This window comes from Gallinula chloropus (assembly GCF_964237585.1).
Source record: "Gallinula chloropus genome assembly, chromosome: 7".
Classification (NCBI taxonomy): domain Eukaryota; kingdom Metazoa; phylum Chordata; class Aves; order Gruiformes; family Rallidae; genus Gallinula; species Gallinula chloropus.
The window spans coordinates 9,621,271-9,643,648 of NC_140092.1; the positions used below are offsets into that span (position 1 = coordinate 9,621,271).

At 38.0% G+C, this 22,378-nt stretch overlaps 1 protein-coding gene across 1 annotated transcript in view; it reads left to right on the forward strand.

Annotated features, from left to right (window-relative positions):
- STIM2 (stromal interaction molecule 2) overlaps nucleotides 1–22,378 on the forward strand; it is a gene marked incomplete at its 5' end in the record, with an annotated part of 63,711 nt that overhangs the window by 35,916 nt on the left and 5,417 nt on the right. Inside the window, 8 exons of the mRNA XM_084266847.1 lie at nucleotides 2,333–2,463; nucleotides 11,964–12,078; nucleotides 17,782–17,893; nucleotides 18,561–18,676; nucleotides 20,001–20,178; nucleotides 20,975–21,152; nucleotides 21,731–21,898; nucleotides 22,086–22,186. Of these exons, the coding sequence (XP_084122973.1) occupies nucleotides 2,333–2,463; nucleotides 11,964–12,078; nucleotides 17,782–17,893; nucleotides 18,561–18,676; nucleotides 20,001–20,178; nucleotides 20,975–21,152; nucleotides 21,731–21,898; nucleotides 22,086–22,186 (1,099 nt within the window). The remainder of the gene's footprint in view (nucleotides 1–2,332; nucleotides 2,464–11,963; nucleotides 12,079–17,781; nucleotides 17,894–18,560; nucleotides 18,677–20,000; nucleotides 20,179–20,974; nucleotides 21,153–21,730; nucleotides 21,899–22,085; nucleotides 22,187–22,378) is intronic.

A 22,378-nucleotide genomic window follows, 5' to 3' on the forward strand; every position in this document is an offset into this window, starting at 1 on the left:
TCTCTTAAGAGAGAGATCAAGTGTTCCTGGAGCCAGCGCATGGGACATTTGAAGCGCAGGCAGCCTGTTTACTTCTTTCAAGAAGAGCCATAGCTCTTTAAGTGTCTTCGTGCTTAAATAACCAAAAAAGGCATATTTAAGATAAATAAGTACTCGGATTGGGAAAAAAAATCAGCCTCAGTTTCTGAGAAAAATTATTCTGAGAAAACCTTTTTGATTTGAAGAGCTGGGCTTTCAGCTGAGCAAAATGGAAGAACATTTGAGTGGGTGCTTTTGCAAACTGTGAACACGATCTGACGTTTTCTTCTATGTAAGACTAGAGCTGAGTACAAACTGAACAATTTGGGTGTGTTTGAGGGACCTGTTTATCTGTTCTGACAATTATGCCTTCTAACATAAAACACTATAGATCTAATCATGCAGTAGGAAGATAAGAAGATGGTTCTTCAGATACATGATTAGTAGTGTCGTATTCTTTGCTCATGGCTATTGGAGTTTAATTATTAGCAGAACTTTGAGGTGATTCATTACTACTGCAAGGGAAGCCTTTCTACACCAAGCATTAACGGTATGAGGATAAATACTTGAGAGACACACATCCTCCCCCCCCAGTTATTTTTTCATTGCAAAGCAAAAATCTCAAGGCTGCATACTGGGCAAAATAAACCTTTCTAATGAAACAAAGATTGAGAAATAAAATGGTTTTTTTTTTTAATGTAAAAAAAAGAAGAAAATTACTCAGTTTAACTTTTTTCAAGAAATATTAGTTGTATCCCAAACATAAGCTGTTTGTGGTTGGCCTGGTTTAATGTTTAGGAACTTGTCTGATTTGTATGAATTAGTTCTAAGAACAACGTCTCTGTTTTCTGGGGCAGTGTCAGTGAGGTGTGTAGGGTTTTTTGAGTGTTTGTGGCTTTTTGTGTGTGTGATATGTGGGCACAGAGGACAGGTGGTTGTTAAGGTCTGTATAATAAAAGTGGTGCACAAAGTAAGAAAGCACTGACTAATGCCAAGTTGTAGGGATCAGTCCTGTTAATATGCCTCTGACTTTCCAGCTGCGCCGTGGTTGCTGCCTTCGTACTTCTGCTTTGTAGCCTTATACAAGCTGAGTCATATCTGCATCCATTATTGTTTTTAAAAATTATGATAAAGACAGAAAAACAGAATAATGCCAACTCAAGTGGGAAAACTAACACAATAATTGCTTTTTCTTTGCAAATTCTTAATCCTATCTGTTTCTATATTGCTTCCTTTTCATGAGTTATATAAATAAGCCTTCAATAAATTCTGTAGTAACATGACAGCTTAATCCTTTCATAGCTGTGAAGAAGCAAAAATTACTCATGCTGACTCAATTTATACTTGTATTGATATGATTAAAGTGGAGTGCACCTGTTTATGGGACTAGTCAGTGCATTTTTATAATGGCTATTGGAATTCTCTATTTTAATAAAGCTGAATCCTTCTTCACCTTCTTCTCTCTGATGGTGTTTGGTACATAAAAATTAACTAAACAGCCGTTGGTTAATGCCAATGCCTGTGAAAGACCAGTCTTTAATGATGGCTGATCATGATACATTGTCGAGTTTTGGAGCATGGGACACTTAGCTTGTGGAAAGGGAAGAACAGATATAGATATAGCTGTCTGACATGGTGGAAGCAGAGCCATCAGATGTGCACAAATGACGAGCCTCCGCTAATGAACACAAATGAAAATGTACTATTTTGGACCTGGAATCCTACTCCAGAGTGACTGCTGGTTTCTATCACAGCTTGCAGGATTGAGAAGCCAAGTATTAGTATCAGTTTAATTTTCCTTGTGGTGTACTTTCTTCTCCTGCAGGCCTTGAATGTTTTGAATTTGATCTGCAGTGTGGTTGCCATCCCTTTCTTACCTGTTTATGAAGCTGTAGCACACGACTGCTCTTTTCTTCTTCCTCTGCTGCTTTCTGTTTCACCTGGGCTTTCAGAAAGGAGGCTGGAAAACACAGTGACTTCATTTACTGTTGCAGTGATGTATTACTGAAGGTGAATGATGGAATGAAGAGGTGGAGATAGGTACAGGGGTGAAAAAAAAAAGTCAGGAGTTAATTCTAGACTATTCTTCTGGTCTTCCTTTCTCTAAAAGAATTGATTTCTGACCTTTCCCCCCTTCGCTGTTATGGCAAGATTTATTATTGTACAGCTAAATATGACATCTATGATCTGGTGGCTATGTGCAGTGAATGACTTGTACATAATACAGAAATTTAAGCCCTTTCTCTTGGTTGGAAGCTTTATATTCCAGAGTGGCAGCAGCTAATAATTCTGTTTTGTTCCCTCTTCACTTTAGATCCCTGCAGTTCACTCAGCCCACCGTGCTTTACTGAGGAAGACCGATTCAGCCTAGAAGCTCTTCGGATGATCCACAAGCAAATGGATGATGACAAAGATGGTGGTATTGAAGTAGATGAAAGTGATGAGGTAGGAGTAAAAAGCATTCATTTGTGCTCATGAGACTTGTCATTTTTTGCCCCTTTTATATATGGAATATATTTAATTGTTATAACCTAAAGGAAAGGTTTATATGCCTATGTATAGAAGCTGTTATTTGTGTGATTAGTGTAAGAGGTAGGCAATGGTGTTGGTTTAGCTTACAATGAGACAACTAAGTGGTGACATGGTCTGTCGCCTAGTATTTTGCATTCTTGCTTCCTTTGCTCTAAGGTTTTCTTGTTTAAGCCATTGCCAGTCTTTTATGTTTACTTTAGGTCTGTTCCAGACACTTCATGGTGCAAAATAATACCTGTTACAGGCATCAACCTAGAAAGCTTTCCTATGTGTTTTTGCTTGCCTGTAAAAAGTAAGCAGTAAGCACTTCCTGCTGTAGGTTAATGGCAGATTAAGTCCAGTGGACTAAGGAAGGTTATTCAGACCTGCCTGTGCTCGAATGAATGACTTTGGTAGGCAGGCTACTGGTGGTCCTTGTAATGGACTGACCCTTGCATGTTCTCAACTTTACCATCAGGATTCTCAAAATTACTGGGTCAGAATAGAAATACCCATGTAGTTTCATTGATCTTGCTGCTTCTTTCTGGTACAGGCTTGAGAAGGGAAGGGGAGTGAAGATGTCCCCTCATCTCCAGTCCCCTAAAAGTGAGGGTATTGCACTGTGGTTCTGAAGCTCATTCTCTCTGGAGATGAGTGGGAGAAGAGTCTAGAAGATTCCCTTCCATTTTTTGTATCTCAGGAAGAGCAATCTTCCCTGAGATGTTAAGTTGTGAATTATCGTTGTCAAGCTTAATGTGATGCTACTTTTCTCTGTACAAACAGTATCAACAGGGATAGATGCTTTGTTGATACAAGTTTTCTGAAGGAATACAGTATAATAGAGCAAATAAAACAACCTACTTTTTAACTTTGGAGGAAAAATCTGCTCTGTATCTTGGTGAGCATCATGGCGAGGTAGTTTAGGCACTAGAAATAGCCTGGCTCTGTTAGTACAGAATGTTTCAGTTATTGTCACTAAGGTTTGGGGCAGGCATGGTCTGTTGAAAGCTGAAATATTACTGATAGAGTGTGAGCTTTTTGAGGAGCTTCTCAGCATTGTGTCATTCTCTGGACTTGGGCTGCATTTTGTTATACATGAAAGTTAAGAAATTAAAAAAGAAAATACTGAAATATTTATATGTTGGAAACTTTCTATTAGCATTCAAAAAAATCTGTCCTCATTTCCAGTGGACCAACCATCTTCATCTGACCTTAAATTTCCTCCTATTCCAGAGGAATGCTGAAAGAAATCGAAGCAGCAGAAGCTAGTCTGATTAATTACTAATTACTGAGATTAGAGCAGTTCATGAACAGTGCTGTTATTGCTGGGATGGTGGGTGATGACTGAAACTATATATTCAAACTGCACACTGTGCATAAAATGACTGAAATTTAGCCCCTTTTTCTGCTAGCTCACTTGTAATTATTGAAGAAATATGTAATAAAAAGAACTCTTAAATTACCTTTCCTGTACATCTAGTTTCCATTCAAATCACTGATGAAAATGTTTGCATGGAGTGCTTTCTAAGACTTTAAAAGCAAACCTGAAGTGAATGAGAATGTAATTGCAAATTCAACCAGTAACCCATGTGCTCTTGTAGCACTTTTACTGTGTCTTTGCTGTAATCTTAAAAGGTCTGACATTTTGACAACACAGTTCTATAGTCAGCTGATTACAGTAGGTCTGGACATGGACCAAGTATGTATTTCAAAACCAGTTTTTTTCTGTCACAGTGGTTAGTGCTGCCCGTTTTGATTAAGAATGAGGACTCATACTTTAAAAAAACTTTATTAGCAGTAAAGCTTGCATGAAATACAGGGATTTTACCTTCTAGCAGAGTAATGGATTTCCTGTTTCATTTTTGCATGGTTTTTCCTTGGAAGACTCCTGGAAGAGCAGTGCATTGAGTATGTTGATCAGATACTCATCAACTTTTTTATTTGGCAAGAAAAATATGACAGTGTGCTGTAACTTTGCTCTTTTACCAGCGCTAACCGATGTTACAATTTACAGGCATATATTTACACAAAGGAAGGAAGTTCTTGTAAATAAGTTATTTTGAGAGGGGAAGGTAACAAGAGCTAAAGATGTTGAACTGTTTATTTAAAAACTATTTTAATTTGCTAATCCAGTTGAGAACACCCAACAGTGATTCCAGACACTTCATCTGCACACTGTTATTTTTTCCTAATGTTCCTCATGCCCTGGTTTACACTGTAGTTTGTTTTTCCTCTGTAAAATGAAGTCTCACACAAAATAATTCTGTAGAGAGAGGATTTCTCTGGGGTATAAGCAAATTTTAACTAGCATAAGAAACTTTTTTTTCCTTAAATTTTTTTTTGATATTGGAAGCGTTTTGGATCTATCTTATGTGGACTGGAAAGAGGCTTGTATTTGACCTTGATGAAAATGATGGGGGAGAAACTTGATCTAATTTTTAACATGGGATTGAAACACATGAGGGATTTGCTGAATTCTTCTAAGGAAGGTGGAGGGGCTGTAATTTGAGCCTGGACTGGTTTGATTTTTTTTTTTGCTTTATTCTTCAGTCTGTTACACTCTGAAGTAAAATATGTTTTACTCTGCAGTTACTAATTTCTGTAGGCTTGTGATAGTAGGATATCGCAGTGTGAAAGCCCAAGAGTATAGTACAGCAGAGAAAAGAAGGATGTGGAAGAAGGTTAAACTTACCGTTAGGGCACATTAATATTCATCTCTATCAAATCTAGCTCATACTATAATTGCTTTATTATTAACATACAGAAGGTTGCAATTGTTTTAACTGGCTTAAAGAGGTAGGCTGTAAAAAGGTAAGTCAGTGTTACTAAGTAAGGCTTTAGACATGTAGTAGGAAGCTATCTGCCTCAGGAAGCATCTGTTGCATCACGTATATGTGATTTATTTTAATGATGAAGAGGCACAAGCATTAAGACAGACTTATCATATGTTCACTATTTACATAGGTTTTTCCTGTTTCCAAAGAACCTCCATATGTAGATAGTAAGTATATCCAGTTATTTCCTCAGGGAATCTCTCTGTAGAAATAGAACAAGTTGATGTTTTTTAAATATTAATATCTTACTGTGTGTCTAATGTAACACAAAGCTAATAGCATTTACAGCTTTGTGTGGGATCTTTGGGTAGATTACTTAATTTCTTGATATTTCGTTTTAGTTTTTTATGAATATGCTTGCAAGTATATTCGAAATGACCCAACCCAACAAATCCCACACAAACCCAACAACAACAAAAGAAAAAAGAAACAAAACAACATGGTGCAGAAAGGAAGAGGCTGCAGTATGAAAGGATCAGAGAATGGCTTTTAGCCGTGTAGTCAAAGAAGTTGAAAACTCAGGGTTTATATGCAGAAGTGCCAGATGTACAATGTTGTCTTGAGACAGTAATCAAAAAGAATCTAGCTTTAGTTGCCTAAAGCAGGGGTAGTTATTGCCTTCTGTGCAGTGATTAAGGCAGGAAAAGTAGCTAGTATGATCTGGTCAGGGGATAGCAATATTAACAATCTAACTTTGACAGGGAAGAATATTTACCAGCCCAAGGTCTTCCTCTGCAGTGACCGTTTCTGAATGGATGGGCTCTGTGAAGCTTTTGTTTCAGGGATTGAGGTGATATTTGCATCCAAGATGCAAATAATCCAAGAGTCAAAAAAAAAAAAAAAAAAAGAAGTCTTTAAGAATACAGAAGGAAGTAAAAATGAAAAGAGAGAGGTCTGTAAGTAACCTCCATTAAAACCAAGTAATTCCTAGAACTGATGTGAGTTCAGAAACATATGCTTCAGTATGCCCTCACTTTAGTGATACTTTGTGATTAAAAGTTTTATAATACAGGAAATTCATGTGCAGAATTTCTCTTCCTTTTGATTGTTACATCTTGGAAGGTGTAAAAGTTTAGCAGAAGATTTTGGGGGTGGGGAGGAAATACAGCTATGTATGGGACAGATGTTAAAAACTGAATGACAGTTCAAAAGCTGGATCTCACTTTGTTGGGTGTATCTTGGGAGAGATTCTGCTATAGACTGAGCTCTTGCTTCCTTTGGCTGTCTGCAAATACACACTCTGTGAAATGTTAAATGTCCTTTAAAGTTCCCCTAGTATTTTGGTTTTGTATTTATTTAAAGGCCCTTAAACTCGTGTTCATATTTGTGTATATTCAGCGTCAGCTGGTTAGACAAAATTCTGCATGGTAGGAAATACCAGTTGCAGTGTTCAGAAATGGAAAACACAACTGCTTTGCATAATACTGGGAGGCCTCCTGAGCATGTTTTACATCTCCCTGTGCAAGAACATTCTGTTACGAACATGGGTCTTTCAAAAGAGTATTTTGAGCTTCCTAACCTGGGTAGCAAAACTTCTCCCCTAAAGCTATTTGGTTACTTTGATTCCCTTAGTTTGACTGGATCTGTTAATGAGTTGGTTCTTTTACTTTTCTTCCTGACCCTCCCACCTTCCTCCCCCCCCACCCTCCTTCATTTATGTTATCAACAGCTCAAGTATTTGTCCCCAGGCAGGGTGTCCTTTAGTCTCCTGAAGTTTTGTAAGCAACTCTGAGCATGTCTACACAGTCTGGGTTTTTTCAGAGAACGATAGGAGCCAGGTATTGTCTGAAAACATTATGACTGTGCTATTCCACAGCTGTGCCTGTGCAAAGGAGTCCTACAGAGAGGCAGCATGTGTTATTGGGGGTACAGTTGCATAGGAACCTGCTCCAAAGTGATTTGGATCAGACCTACCTCATGCCTTGCCTCCTCTGAGCTTCTTTAACATGTAGCTGTCTGCACCTGTTTGTAGAGCATTGCAGGCATTTAGTCCTGCTACAAGGAAATGCCCCTTGGGAGATTCTAACTCGCTTTGATGAGATTGGAGAATTTACTTTGTAGTATAATGCTGTTTTGAGCTGCCCTAAGATAGACACGTGGTAACACTTTGAGGGCGATGTCCTATGTTTTTCTAGTAATGTTTCTATTATGCTTAAATATGTAAACATCATGTATTTATTATATGCAGAAGACAAATAATTTTCTTATTTTCTTGTGTAACATCTTTAGAAGGCGTTTCTATATGGTAGGCAGTTGTGAATGCTGTCATTCCTGAAGGGTAGTATTTTGCCTTTTTGTTTTTAAAACTTGCCAAGCTAACTTAATAAGCGTGACATTGTCACTGCAAGGGGTCTGGTGGTAGTATACCCAAGGGAATGCATGAAAATGATCTTTAACTGACCACCTGAATCTGAAGGATGGATTGAAGGAAACTGAAGTAACTTTTGCAGGCTTTTTTTTGAAGGAATAAAACTGAAGGAAATAACATTGTTTAAGGAATAGATGCTCAAGGAATTCAGTGATACTTGGCCAGGAGATGTTACTAATTGGTCTTCAAGTAAATGTGTCAGTTAGATGGTCTATTTTAAGTTGGTGAAACTGAAAATCATAAACTTGAGTCTTCACCCAGAACAAAATATAAACATAGCATATGAGTACTTCCTTCTGCAGTCAGCGAGTGTGGTTACTTTTACTTTTCCATTGGTGTTCTGAGAAAGTATTCATTTGCTCCTCAAAGAGTAAGCTATGTTAAGTTGCAAGAGATGCTTTATGTTTTTAATTGTTGCATGTGGCATTAATTTGTAAGTGTACTCTCTGTCAAACTGGTACCAGATTTTGGTGTGCCTTTTTCCTCTTTTGGAGGAGAGAGATTTTCTTTCTTTGTTTTTGTGGTGGTTCTTGTTTTTGGTTATGAGCTGACTGGATTTTGGTCAGTGTTACAGTACTAAAGGCTTTCTGAAGAAGAAAGAAGGTTGTTCTGTACCTGACCTTGTAACTCTTTTCCAGGGCTGCACAAGCCCTGTCCCGTTCAGGGAGAAGAAAGCTTCCTCTCCACCTATCACATTGCACAGAGGTGTGAATCTTTGTAGGGGCACAGTTGTTACGGTATTTTTGGGATCAGAACTCCAGTTTTGAGTCTAGGTGTGGTGTTTTTTCTTACTTTCTACTTGTTTTCAAAGTAACTACATTGACAAACGATTTTTTTTTTCTTCACACTGTTTTTAGATAGCTTATCTGTTGCTTTCTTGGTTTCAACTTTGTAGTCTTAAAAGGCTTTCTCTCTCTTGAGTAATTATGTTGGCTAAGATAATCCTTAGATGTTTTTTGTTAGAGCTTATTCTTTCAACCTCCCTATTTAGAGTTATTTTTCTAACCTTTTCTTTGTATATTTAATGGTCAGGGCAACAGAAGAGAGATTAGCTGCCATGACAAGGAACAGAAAAATCTTCTCTTTTTAGTGAAGTTGTTCTGTTTTTATGGCTTTCTTCAATTTAGGACACAATTCCTGTTCTTAATGGAGAACTTCCATATTAGGGCAATTTTGAAACAAAGAACTTCTAAACCCAGGAAAGATGCTGATGCTATCATATATATCTTCATTAGTAAATGCTTTCATTGTTTGAAACGTGTTGGCCTCTTTCTAGCTGTGCACAGTGTAACTTTACTGCTGTGTGCATCCGGTGTTGGAGAACCTCATTGAGGAAGTTGTTGTGCTTATTCTCACAGGAGCTGGGAGCAATATGTGTAGCATTTTTTCTTTTTTCCTGAAGAAATAATTGGATAATCTCTCTGTAATGGAGTGTGTGATGACTACTAGATGCAAACTGCTTACAACTTTGTGTGTTGACAGTCCCTTTTAAAACAGTCAATACACTAAACAGCCTCTTGTTATAAACCAGATCCACTGGGAAATCTTATGCTTCCAACTTGGATTTGTTTTCTGTGTTTGTGTTCTCTTCCCTCCAACTCCTGAGCATAGCCGGTTGTGCTGCAGCAGTGTGGTGAGAATGTGATTTCATACACTAACTCTTGCTCCCTCTGCGGGCTCCGGAGCAGAATGACACGAAATGCTGCAAGTTACCCATAAACTCCTGTTTGCATTGCTTGTCTGGGTGCCAAGGTAACCTGTGCCTGTCCCTTTTTTAAAATCAGAATGCTTTCTTGTAGTACATTATGGTGCTTTGAGGTGGCATGAAGCACCTTGAAGCTTTTCTGTTTATTAGTTTGCACCTTCCTTCTCTTTGTTATTCCTAACTATACGTTGTGAACAGCAATTCAGATTTTAATTGATGGCATCTGTAACTGTTCAGATGTTCCTGTCCTAAAGCATTTCTGCAACCTTTGTTGCCAACTAGCAGGAAAGATAGAAGCAAGTTCCCAAAAGACAAGTTGAGGGTGGTAGTTGGTAGTAGGTACTTGTAGTCTGAAGGGAAAAGGTGAGGCAAGCAAATCACCAGTTCTTTCCTGCTGCTCCAGCTGTGAGACCATATTTTTGTCATTGTTTGGTTCTTTTTCTTCAGTTTACCCTTTAGTAAACATGGAGTTGGAACAAATGAGATAATCTGTCTTTGATTGCACATTGCATGTTAGCTGTGGAAATTGCCAGCTTCGTGGTAGTTGTGCCAATTTGGGAAGGACTGAGAGTTCACACTTGGACTATGGACTATGCAACAGAGGTTACATGGCAGATATTTTTACATTTGCATATAGTTGCACCAATTAGTCCTTTTCTGTGCTTTTGTACCTTTTCACAGCTGCTGGTCCATGATGTCTCAGAAGTTCTGTAGTTGCCTCTGCCCCAGCAGGCTGCGATTTTCAGTTGTTCTTGTGTTTCATAAATTTCTCCTATGTTTCTTATTGATACACATCTGTGTATATATCTGCATTGATTGCTTTCTCATATACACAGGGAGTTTGCAATTTGTATAGGCTAAACAGAACCACGTTAGGAATCAAAAGGCTGTAGAAAGCCTATGTCTGACAATCAAAAAGGCTTTGAAGTGGTAGATGAATGAGGAGGGGGGGGGTTGCAACCAATCTGTATTTGAAAACAAAAGACATGTATGGGTTTATGATTGGATTAGAGGAGGCAACTAGTACTTTATCCCAAGCACAGCAGTTAGAGGAGGAACTTGAATCCTTTCCCATGTTTTTAGGCTCCCTTACTTCCTAGAAAGAATTAAGTTTTTAATATGGAGACATTGAAAAGTGTTAGCTTTTTCCTCTTCCTCCCACCCCCCACCCCCCCCCCCCCCCCCCCCCCGCCCTTCATACACTGTGTCTTTTTATTAGGAGTAAGTATTACTGTTTACTATTGACTAGTTTTCAATCTCTCCTGCAGTTTTTTGAATGACTCCATCTCTTGATTTGTTAGAAACAAGGCCTGTGGAGGAAGCTCTGTAATTAATTACCAGGAGTAAATTTTAAGAAGTGGTGTCTTCTGCAGCTCATCACTATCTTGGCCTTCTTCCTGGAGGTGATAACGATACATGACCAGCCACATAAAATGCTGGGTTTTGACACAGCTGTCATTACTATCTGTAGTTGGTTTTGTTTGAGCAGCTTATCCTTAAGCTGTTCTGTTCTGTCTGTCTAAGGAACTGAAGAGAGCAAGCAGTTTACTGAGGAAGATTGTGTAGCTCTGATGTTAGTTTTCTGGTACTAATACTAAGGGTGCCATCCACAGACCATACTGATGCTATATTTTAGGGACTGATGCCCGTGAAAGGTTTCCACTATTAATGGGAGGTAACTTGCTAACCAGGATTCCTACTTCTCTAGGCCTGTGTGAAATAAAAATAAAATGGGTTTTACAGTTCTGTGCTTTTTTTCTTGTGTGTTTTTGAAGAACCCATTGGTAGTGACTCGTGAAATACTGACACAGCACTGCAACATATGATGGGATTGCAGGATCTTCTTTTTGATCATGCTTACTAAAAGGAAAAGTGTGGTGTTTTGACATAGGCTTCCTGTTAATTATTGCAAATGAAACAGCTTGGTGTAATGCTTCTATGCTTGGAGTGTAACCATGGAGGAACAATTAGCAAGAATTAAATTGGCCCTAAGATGAGTTCTGTTTTTTAATTTGATGAAATAGAAGTAAAATTTTTGTTGTCTAATGAAAAGACATTAGTAATACTTAGTCAACACCTTTCTCTTATCCCTCAAACAGTTGCATATAGCTAGTGTAGCAGGATTCACGTATTACTCATCCATGAAGGACTGGCACATTTTCAAGTCTTACATGATATTATCTTCCAGTAGGTGAAGTTGGCTAAATGTGGTCTGAATAGAAAAGTACGCAGCAGATCTTGTGAGGTGCCTTCTTGTAATCACTGTAAATCGAAGGCATACCAATCATGTTGTTAAACCTACTATATATACTACACTACCACCTTCAGTTTTGCTATGATTTAATCACTGTGAAAATCAAATCCTGTAAGTGTTTAACTTGCTTTCTGAGTGTTTGATGTAGTCACCTTACATGAATTGTGTGCTGCTTGCCCAAAGATAGTAAAGATTGTCCTCTGACTGATTTCCTTGTAGTTTTTTATTAGAAATTGCTGTTTTGGCATTTAAGATGTTTTCCCTTTTCTTCAGTTTCTAAGGGAAGATATGCAATACAAGGATGCCTCTAATAAACATAGTCACCTGCACAGAGAAGATAAACATATCACCATTGAGGATCTGTGGAAACGCTGGAAAACATCTGAAGGTAGGTAAAGAGTAGCTAAAAATGATGGTGGCTACTGAAATAAACATAATTCAACAATTTTTCCACCAAGCCATTTCCAGCAGTAAATGGATGACCTCTTTTAAAGCATCTAATTAGTCTGTTTTGGTTACTGTTATTTATAGGTGTATGTAAACTTGACTAAAACTGCAATTTGGTCCAGCTAGTATTAAATTCCTCCTGACCTGCTGGGTATACTGAAAGTAAACTAAGCTAGCTTACACACTTCTCAGTATGGGGTTTTAATTTATGAAGGTGGCTGTTGCAAGTGCTGAATTTCAGATAAGAGTGGCTTTAATTTAGTAAGCCCTAAGAGCTGCTGTCAAGCTGCATTTGAAGATTTATTATACATCTTATTAAATGGAAGGTTGAATATACTTTCACTTAGATGTAAGTTTTCTTTGGGCTACGAAGAGCTAGAATTCTTAGTCCAAAGCATTTTGGAAAGACCTTTTCAAACTTGGGATACAGGAAAATGTACTGACAAGCCATTATCACCATCCATCCTCTGCTTTGATGTGACGTAAGGTGAGCCAAATCCTCCCAATTATCAAAAGACAGAACTAAAGAGCAGTACAGTACGTTGCTTAATATGTTCCAGGATGTAGGATTAAAAATACATTTCCAGAGGTCTAGAATGTTACAGTTGTTAGGAGAAAAGTACTTAAATACTCCCCCTCCCACCATTCAGAAGGTGGTTATGTTAATGATGAACATACAGAGATCTAAAAGTTGGTGTTATTCAAACAAGTTGGATCAAAAGGGGACTGAAACTAGGGATATGGCATTGCTTCGTTCTGCTGATATAGGAACTCATTTAAATGCAATCTGAGGTTAAGTGTTACCTATGTAGTAAATACCTATGTTGTAAGCATTGACTTTTAGCTTCATATCTTCAAATATTCTGTAAATGCTTATATTGCAACTAAACTATCAGAGAAAATAATCTTCCTTCAATTGTTCATCTAATTTATGAGTTACTCTTCAATAAAGTAGATATTTCTGATATGTCAATAGCTTAATTTGTCTATCGTGTATGTTTTTCCAGGTTTCTTGAATGTAGTGGTTGTAAGACTCAAAAGCTTTTGAGAGGAATAGCTGGTCTCACTGTGTCTGCTTATAATGGCTTTCCTGGGTGTCTTGCTGCAGAAACCTAAGTTGTACCACAGGGATACCCATAGAATGAGGCTCCCAAGCAGAGTTAACAGTGGGCTGGTGACTGTTAGAAAGCATGAAGCCTCTCACATAATAAACCATTTTTATTTAATAGTAGGAAATGGGGGAAATACTGTTCTTCCTCTTTAGATGTTTTAGGAATTTTGATTAATTAATTTCTTATGTGCTACTAGTTTATAGTACCAGTTTAATGCAATTTGACAGCATCAATCAGGAGGGTGGAAAGTAGTATAAATGTCTGTATCAGTAATTTGAACTTCGTTAAGTAGTTTGTTCAGGTATCTGTGTGAGAAATAGAAGCTCTAAATAGTGCCTTTGACAGTGCTTTTGCAGAAACATCTTCTGGACCTATTGCTGTATAGTTTATGCTGAGTAGAATTGCCTATTCCTTCCCATAAAGCTTGCTTTATGTGCATGGTTGTCTTAAGTATTTGTCATATAGCTTAGAGTTGCTTTCTGTTTTCAGATATTGGTGATGTGAGGCAGGTAAGATTTCAGGGAAGAAAGTGGAAACACTGTTTATAGTATAATTGTGCCATCTTGGTGATACAGCATTGTCCATTGGGAACTAATTTTGTAGCAAAGTAAAACTGTAGTGGTCAAAACTGGAGTTCATGGGTAGCTTGCTATTGTCAGACTAATCTGAATCCTCCCCAAAATCTGTTTTTTACGAAGTGTCTTAAAAGTAGCTGTTTTTATTTACCTTTGAGGCATATTTGACCCTTAATATATAGTGTGTCCTGTAGACGGCCTGATAATACAAAAAAAGCTTCTCAATTGCCTTCTGTGTACTTATTTTATTTTCCCCTTTATCTCTGATTCCTTCTCTGTGGAAAGTAGAAGGTGACCTAAAACCTGATACCTTACTGGGGGATCACCTCTTGTGTTCTCAGGTAACATTGCACCAGTGTTCCTGCAGCAACTGGGGGCTGAAGTGCATACCACACAGATGTTGTGGTTGCCTTGCACTTTCTTAATTGTTTGCTATTTGGGGTTTTAAATATCTGGAGGCAGGCAACAGATGACTTGCATCAGTGTGTGTGCTGCTCCAGCCAGGACCAAAGCAGTGCTGGAGATTGGCCCTCCTGTGTGAGAGGAAACACGAGTTGTCATGTTAAGCACTGTAATCTCATGTTGAAAAGATAGGCAGGGCCACTCCTCTTTTCTGCTTTTTTATGCTGTTTAAAAACCTAATGGTTGCAGCGTAATTCATGCTGGTGGTGTTGTCAAAGGTCCTACTAAAACAAAACCAACATTTGACTCCTTCTCCAGAGCTGATACAGAAGAACCTCACTTTTCTATATTGCCTGGTCAGCCCTGTTCTCAACTCTAAGCCTGATATGTGGCATTATTCACTCCTGGACATGAAATACTCTCATTGAATGTAATTTGATTTCTGAAAGGAGTAGGAAGCTCATAGGAGTACTGAGGCTGACACTGTAGTGTTTTACTTCACGCCTCCCTGCCCTGAAGCACTGTGCTACATGATAAATTGAACATGAACAAAGTGATATGTAGTCTGATCTTATAATCAGGCATTAACATGGGTTAGCAAGGAGCTACTTTCGTACAAGACCAGTTTGAAGGTACTTTTGGTGGTTTCATCTTCAGGCATGTTGTTAAAGTACCTTTTTTTTTTTGGTCCCTCTTTTTCCCCACACCCCCCAAACTCGTGATCTGAAATAGAACAGCTGGTGCAAGTCTAGAGACTGAAGGCTGTAAACACTGCGGCTTCTACACCTGCCTGCCCAAGGCATGTTGCCGACATCCCCTTTCTCGAGAAAGCTATTTGTGAAAATGGGTGTTAGAGAGAAGGATGTTAGTTATGGTTACTCTTTGATACTATGTTCATTTAACTGAAAGTTATTTTCAGCTATTACTCCAATGTCTGAAGCACTACATTCATTCTAGGTGTTTAAAATAAGGAAAAGTTGCAACCTCAGTTTTCACATTCTAATTGGCAGTGCCGATAGAGGTGAATTTCAGCTGACTTGCTTAACTTTCAGTACACCTGGTGTATATCACTTGTCTTGTGTCATGTTTCAGTAGGCTGTAGCTGCTGCAGCAGCAGCGGGCATGCTTCTTGGTGCTCTATGCTGTTGCAGGATAAACAAATACATTGGTCATAAGGTCTTATTGGATGTTTTCACTGATAGTATTCAATGTCCCTGGGCTCGAACAGGGTAGTTCAGAGCTTGGTTTCGCCTAGAAAATCTGGGGATTTGCAGGCCCTGACTCTGGAGTTCTGATAATGCAGAATTAATTTACATGATAAATGTAAATATATTGTGAAATATGTGCATGGGCAGAGATTCAGTCTCTGAAATCCCAGGAGAGGTGACTATTGATTGTGCTTCTCTTAAATGGTGAGCAGTTGTTTAAACATACACCAAAAAGTAATTGATATGAACTTTGATATAAACAGGTAAGAGTGTTAAGAACAATTCAGACAGTACATGTTCTGATTCTAGTTCAGGACAGACTTCAGTCGTTCCTTTCATGGTTTCTATACTAATGGAGGTATCTGAGAGAGTGTATTTTCCTAAATAAAACTGGTTTATTTGGGGAAACTTCTTTGATATTCTATGCACCAGTCTAAGCATTTGAACAGATGTGACTGGCTCTACTGTAAACAACTTCAGTATGTACCTCATCTCTCACAGGATAACTTGTTTTAGAAAAGTACAAATTTGTATAGTTTTTGACAGAGTGACTACAAAATAGTTTCAGCAGTACAAGGGATACTTCTAGATACTATTTTTCCTCCCTTTCTTTTTCCCCTGTCCCTCAGTGTATAAACTCAGTGAGTTATCTAGCTTCCGAAATTGCATGTTCTGTACTGTCAGTGATAAAGCCTGTAGTGTGTAGTAGCTATTTTAGGTGACACTTTCTTGTGTCACATATACAAAGCTTCTGCTTTGCATTGGTTTATGTATGTCCTTCTGGGATGTAGTTAAGGTGATGTATTTCTGGGTGATCTTACTACCCTGTTGAGATGCTTAGAATGACTTGTAAATCTGATCGCTTATTATTTGCAAAACAAGTAAGAATCTTTGCAATGTGAAAATGATCTGTTTCCAAATAGAGCCCAGGCATTTTGTATAAAAGCTTAGAGCAACAGGACAAAATGGAAACTGTTGCAAGATTTGTCTCAAAACTAGAGGAAGAAATGGGACAGCATGCAGGGAAGGAGGTGTAGCCATTCACTCATATAGAATACAACTGGTTTGTACTGAGACTTTATTTTTTGAAGCTATAAATGGCTCTGTGAAATGCCTTCTGTCTCTGGTTATCTGGAATGATGAAAATCTGAAATGTTTAAGCTTATTTTTCAACTGTGCTAGTGTAGATCTAGAAGTCCTTAGTTCAGTTTCAGTGTGAACTGAAACATGCATCTGAACTCAGAAGTTCCCGCTGCCTGCAGGTTACCTCTCAAGCTTTCAGTAGCTCTTTCTAAAGGATCATTGTCAAAATTCATCACTGAGACTGTGTCCTTGTGATAAGGCTTCTAAAGAAATCTGCCCAGTGTTATCACATGCAAGTAGTTTTAGATAGTTTAGATGTTTTCATGCAGAGATATGTCTGTCCAGAAGGAAGCTGTCACTTTTCCTTTCGTGTACAGAGAAACTTTTGCTGAAAACAGTTTCCTTTCAACTTTGTCAGTGTGAAGCTGTAAGCTGTAGCAGCTGGCCTGTGAGAGCCAGAAATGTGAGGTGCTTTTCAGTGTGTATTTTTTTTCTTTGCTTTTGGTTTTGTTTTAAATCTAGGGGTAGTCTTTCCTTATTTTCTTATAACATCTGTAGCTATGAAAGGTTATGTAGACCGTTGCTGTTGTACAGGCAAACTGTTAATTATTCCCTGCACATTTGAACATTTCTTTCTAGGGGGAATATTACTGTATACAGTGCAGCCATTCAGAACATAATTGAGAAATTTCATTTGCTTTCTGTTTAAATTTATCCTGTCTTCCAGTATTTTCTTTCAAGCCCTTTTCTATTCCCATTTTGTCATTAGGAGGCATGAATGTCTATGGAGATTCTTGTGAAAACAAGTTCTTAAGCTATCGTCCTGGGAAGGATCTTGGTACATTGCCTTAAATGGCCACAGCACCTGCTGACATGTGTTAGTTCTGCAAGGGTAGAAAGGACAAAAGGATTGAGACCCAGATCAGTTTAAGTAGATAAAAGTCACAAGATGCTGTTCTGATGTAAACTAAAGCAAAACACTGAACTATTGTCTGGAATTTTTAATAAAGAAATGTTTCTATTGGTTCCGTGCTTGTTTGTTTATAGTTTGCCTAAGCTTCCTCTGAGCAGCATATAATGAAAAAGGCAAAATGCCAAAAACACCTTGGTGAATGTTAATGCCAATTTTTCTGCAGTTATGTTTGACTAAACCCTCTTGCTCACTGTAATATGCTTTTCTACTGATTGTCTTTTGTGTCTTGCTATTATTCTGGGTTTGGGGTTTTTTTTACAAAAATTCAAGTTAATTATCTTTTCCTTCCAGTTCATAACTGGACTCAAGAGGACACTCTTCAGTGGCTGTTAGAATTTGTTGAACTGCCCCAATATGAAAAGAATTTTAGAGACAGCAATGTCAATGGAACAACACTTCCCAGGTGACTGTTTCTTCTGGATTAATATCAGATAATTCCCTGTAGGCTGCTACTTTATTCTGTATGTGGGAACAACTGTGTGAACCTAAGGTCTAACAAGATAATGGTCAAATGGAAGAAGGGTTTGCAGTTCTGGAGAGCTGGGTACATTTTTTTTTTCCTGCCAAAATATTTCAAAATGTGATTGTTTCTTGCCCCTCCTTTCATGTTAGTTTTGTTTCTTACTATTGAAGCTTTTATTGATGAACATATAATTTTATATGGTAGCAAACTTTCTTCTGAACAGCTTCCAATCTATTGTACAACAATTATCTGCAGAAGCCCTTCCTTTTCTTGAGCATAAGAACTAAATTGAAGTATAGCCTGTCTGTCAGAGCTAGTTGATGTCACAAGTCTGCAAATATACCACTAACTTTAACCGTGCCAAATGCATTTAATTCATGATTATTGTAGAAAGAAAAGGACAGGGTAATGATTTGATGTTATTCCTTTGCCACATGCTGATATGCTTCTTTTATAGCACCACTGTCATTGTATTACATTTCTCACTCAAATTGCGTAACTATAATATGTATAACTGTGGGAAATGTTATTTGAGATGTATTTCTTTCCATAGCTGGTTTTGAATGTAGCTTGTGGAATAGGTAATATTTTGTCTTATTGTTAACAGGATAGCAGTAAACGAACATGCTTTCATGATCTCTCACTTGAAAATAATTGACCGGAGCCACAGACAGAAGCTTCAGCTTAAAGCCTTGGATGTTGTCTTATTTGGACCTCTCACACGTTAGTAACTCTTTGGGGTTATTTTCTTTTCTCTTATTTGTAAGGATTCAACAGAAAATATTTCAGTGTAGGACAGCTTATCTCTTTTGAATGATCTATTGCTTAGCATGTGTTGTGTAACTGAGGAATGAATTAAAAAAGGTTATCAAGATGCTGGACAGAGGTTCACATCTTGTGAAAGATTACATAGAAATTTTTGTATAACCCCACTTGACAGCTGGATGTTGGCTTTTGTGTCACAAGAAGTATCCTCTAAAAGTTTTTTGACTGTTTAAATTGCATTTACAGCTAATGTTGCATTCACTTCCCAGTCAGTATCCACAGCGTAAGCTGGGATGCTGAAATGAGAGGGGATTCCTTCCCCAAGGAATAAAAAATGACATGGTGGTGCAAGTCCAATACTAGTGTCTTTTGTGCATACTTGACTTCCACTGCAATGAAATTTAATGCAGCAATTCCACATCTAGCCATATCCTTACCATGTCACCAGTGGTCTATGTGGTTGTTTGTAGAGAGTTATAGATCTGTTGTAGTGCTGTGTGTGTCAGGTTTTCCTGAACTAGGAGACCCTTACGGAGCTTGGTGGTCAGTTTGGAGAGTAGTGAATGACTTTGCAAAAGTCAGGCCAGATCTAGGCTGGCCTGAATGTTCTAAGTCAGAGATTTTTAGGTGAAAAAGAACTTTGTACTCGCATTATACCTTTAATTCCAGCAGGAACTGCCTTTTAAAAGTCTGTTTTACAAATGTGCAAGTGATTATAAAATTTGTACTACCAAAGGAGTGGATGTGAATCTTGGATGTGCTATGTGGACAGTTCAGGTCTTGCTTTTAAAAAATGTTGCTATTTGCTATTTACAGTTTTGAAATCTACTTTATTTTGTACAAGTAGATTTTTAACTCATCATAGGGTATTCCAGAGGCTGCAGGCTGGAGAGAGATTACTCAAACACACCTGAAGTTCCTACTAGCCAGATAAAGTGTAATCGGGGCAACTTTTTAAAACTCATTTAAAATAAAGATGCAGACTATGTATTGTAGATGTTTAGTAAGTTTTCATCAATCTAATGTATATTTTAGTATAGATTAAGTAGATTGTATTGGAGGAGAGTTACTTATGTTGCAAGGAAAATGCTCTGGAATCCTTTTGAAAGGTAGTTGTTGGAGGTCGTTTGAGATAAATGAGATAGAATTCTGTTTAGCATCAGGTTCTGTCTCCTTTTGGGCCATGGAGAGGGAGGGAGGGGGTGGTGGTGGTGGGGGGGAAGTCCATAATCTGATGTCTGTGTCAGTGAACTAGTTAGTGATCATGCTGTTCTTTGCACAGGTCCCCCTCACAACTGGATGAAGGATTTTATATTAACAGTTTCTATAGTTATTGGTTTTGGAGGCTGCTGGTTTGCATATACACAGAACAGAACATCAAGAGAACATATCACAAAAATGATGAAAGACTTAGAAAGTCTCCAAACCGCAGAGCAAAGTCTTCTTGACCTGCAGGAAAGGTATAAAAACTAAAAAGTTAATGTCTAGTTGTCTTTTTGTTTTGAGGTTAGATACAATGCAGATCCTTTATTGACATATATTATGTGCATTAAGTTGCCTTTCAATTTCATTCTTAATTTTGCATGGAAATTGTGATTTCAATGATGATGGTGTGTTGGGTGGAAATTGCTCCTGGATATATTAGCAGGCAATGTTGGACTTGAGGGTGAAGGTGCAGAAAAGAGGTTCTGTGGGGTTTTTTTACCTACAGATTTAGAAGTATGTACTGTTATATTTTACTGTTACTTTGGTATACTTATATGGAAATAAGAACATTCTTTTGAAGACTTGTATATTGATCTTATTATACCTTTAATGAAGGTGGACCTTGAGCTTCTATATTTTTGTCCGACGTGGACATCACGTTGTGTGATGCAGTTGTTGCTGGTTCATGAAGCTTGCACAGTCTTTATTATCACAGAATGGTTGAGATGGGAAAGGACTTCTGGAGGCCATCTTGCCCAGCCCCACCTGCTCAAGCAGGATCATCTGGAACAGGTTGCTCAGGACCATGTCCAGGCAGCTTCTGAATATGTCCAAGGACGGAGAGACTACTGCATCCCTGGGCAACCTGTGCCAGTGCTCAGTCACCCTCATGGTGAAAAAGTGTTTCCTGATGTTCAGGCGGAACTTCTTGTGTTTTTGGTTTGTGCCCGTTGCCTCTTGCCCTGTTGCTAGACATGTTTTCTTTTCCTGAGGACTGAAACTTCTAACAAATGTGCTTTTTTTTTTTTCTCATATTGCTCAATTGTGAAGGCTTGAGAAGGCACAAGAAGAAAATAGAAATGTTGCTGTGGAAAAGCAAAATCTGGAGCGCAAAATGATGGATGAGATCAATGATGCAAAACGGGAAGCTCATCGCCTAAGGGAGTTGAGGGAGGGAGCTGAATGTGAGCTCAGCAGGCTCAAATATGCAGAAGAAGAGCTAGTACAGGTATCTGCAAACTGTTAATAATTTTAGAGTTGACTTTAAATTGATCCTGGTTTTATTAGATCCTTGGAAGTGTTTAAAGCATCATTTCTCAAATGCTAGATTTGAATGGAAAATTCTAAGAGCACTTAATAACTGTCTGTCAATCATACCATTGCCTAGAAAAATAATCCTGAAACTATGAAAAGGCATACATTTTGTATATTAGCTTATTCTAGTGTTCTTGGATTCATGGAACAAAATATATACAAAAGTTTTTTTTCTTATCTTGTTATGTGAGAAGTAACCGTGTCTCACTTGAGTAGCGATAGATTGGATTTATTGCACTTAAAAAGGCTGTGTTTGAAAAATATGTAAGCTCTATGTAAGGGACTGTGTGTCATAGGAAAAAAAGATCTAATACAGTATATGGAAATCTGTATGCAGTGTTTCAGAAATGCCTGATCAGCCTTCTGGCAGCAACAGGTACACACCAAAGCCTTAGTTTGCTGTGGGGTATAAAGGTACTTATATTTCACTTTCTTCTAATGTCAATTCTAATGACGCTCTTGGTGACACTTTTATTTCTTCTTGGTTTTTAGGTTCGTATGGCTTTAAAAAAGGCTGAGAAGGAGTTTGAGCTGAGAAGTAATTGGTCTGTTCCTGAAGCTTTACAGAAGTGGCTTCAGTTAACACATGAAGTTGAAGTACAATATTACAATATCAAAAGACAGCATGCAGAAATGCAATTAGCAATCGCCAAAGATGAGGTACTAACTCTTCTTCTGATCTGTTGCTAGACGTATGAAATAGTAAATAGGAATTATTCAGATAATTGTCTGGGTATTTTTTTTCCTCTGGGATGTTGTTTGCTACATGTCAATCTTGCTAATTTTTTATCATCTGTGTTAAGTATATAACTTCTAGTTTTGCATTTATTTTTATCTTGCTGTTTAGGCAGAAAAGATAAAAAAGAAAAGAAGCACTGTGTTTGGAACACTGCATGTTGCACACAGCTCCTCCCTTGATGAAGTGGACCATAAAATCCTTGAAGCAAAGTAAGAGTATTACTAGGATGGGTATTTGTTGTGTTTGTTTAATCCTAGTACAATGGATTTTTTTGAGAGTTATGGAATTGAGTGTCTTAGTGGTTTTTGCATTTTTAACTAAAGCTGTTTAAAAGATACTGAAGTGTGAATATTTGAACAGTCCTAATGGATGTTCTGCTATGCTAGAATGGCTGTGTTTGT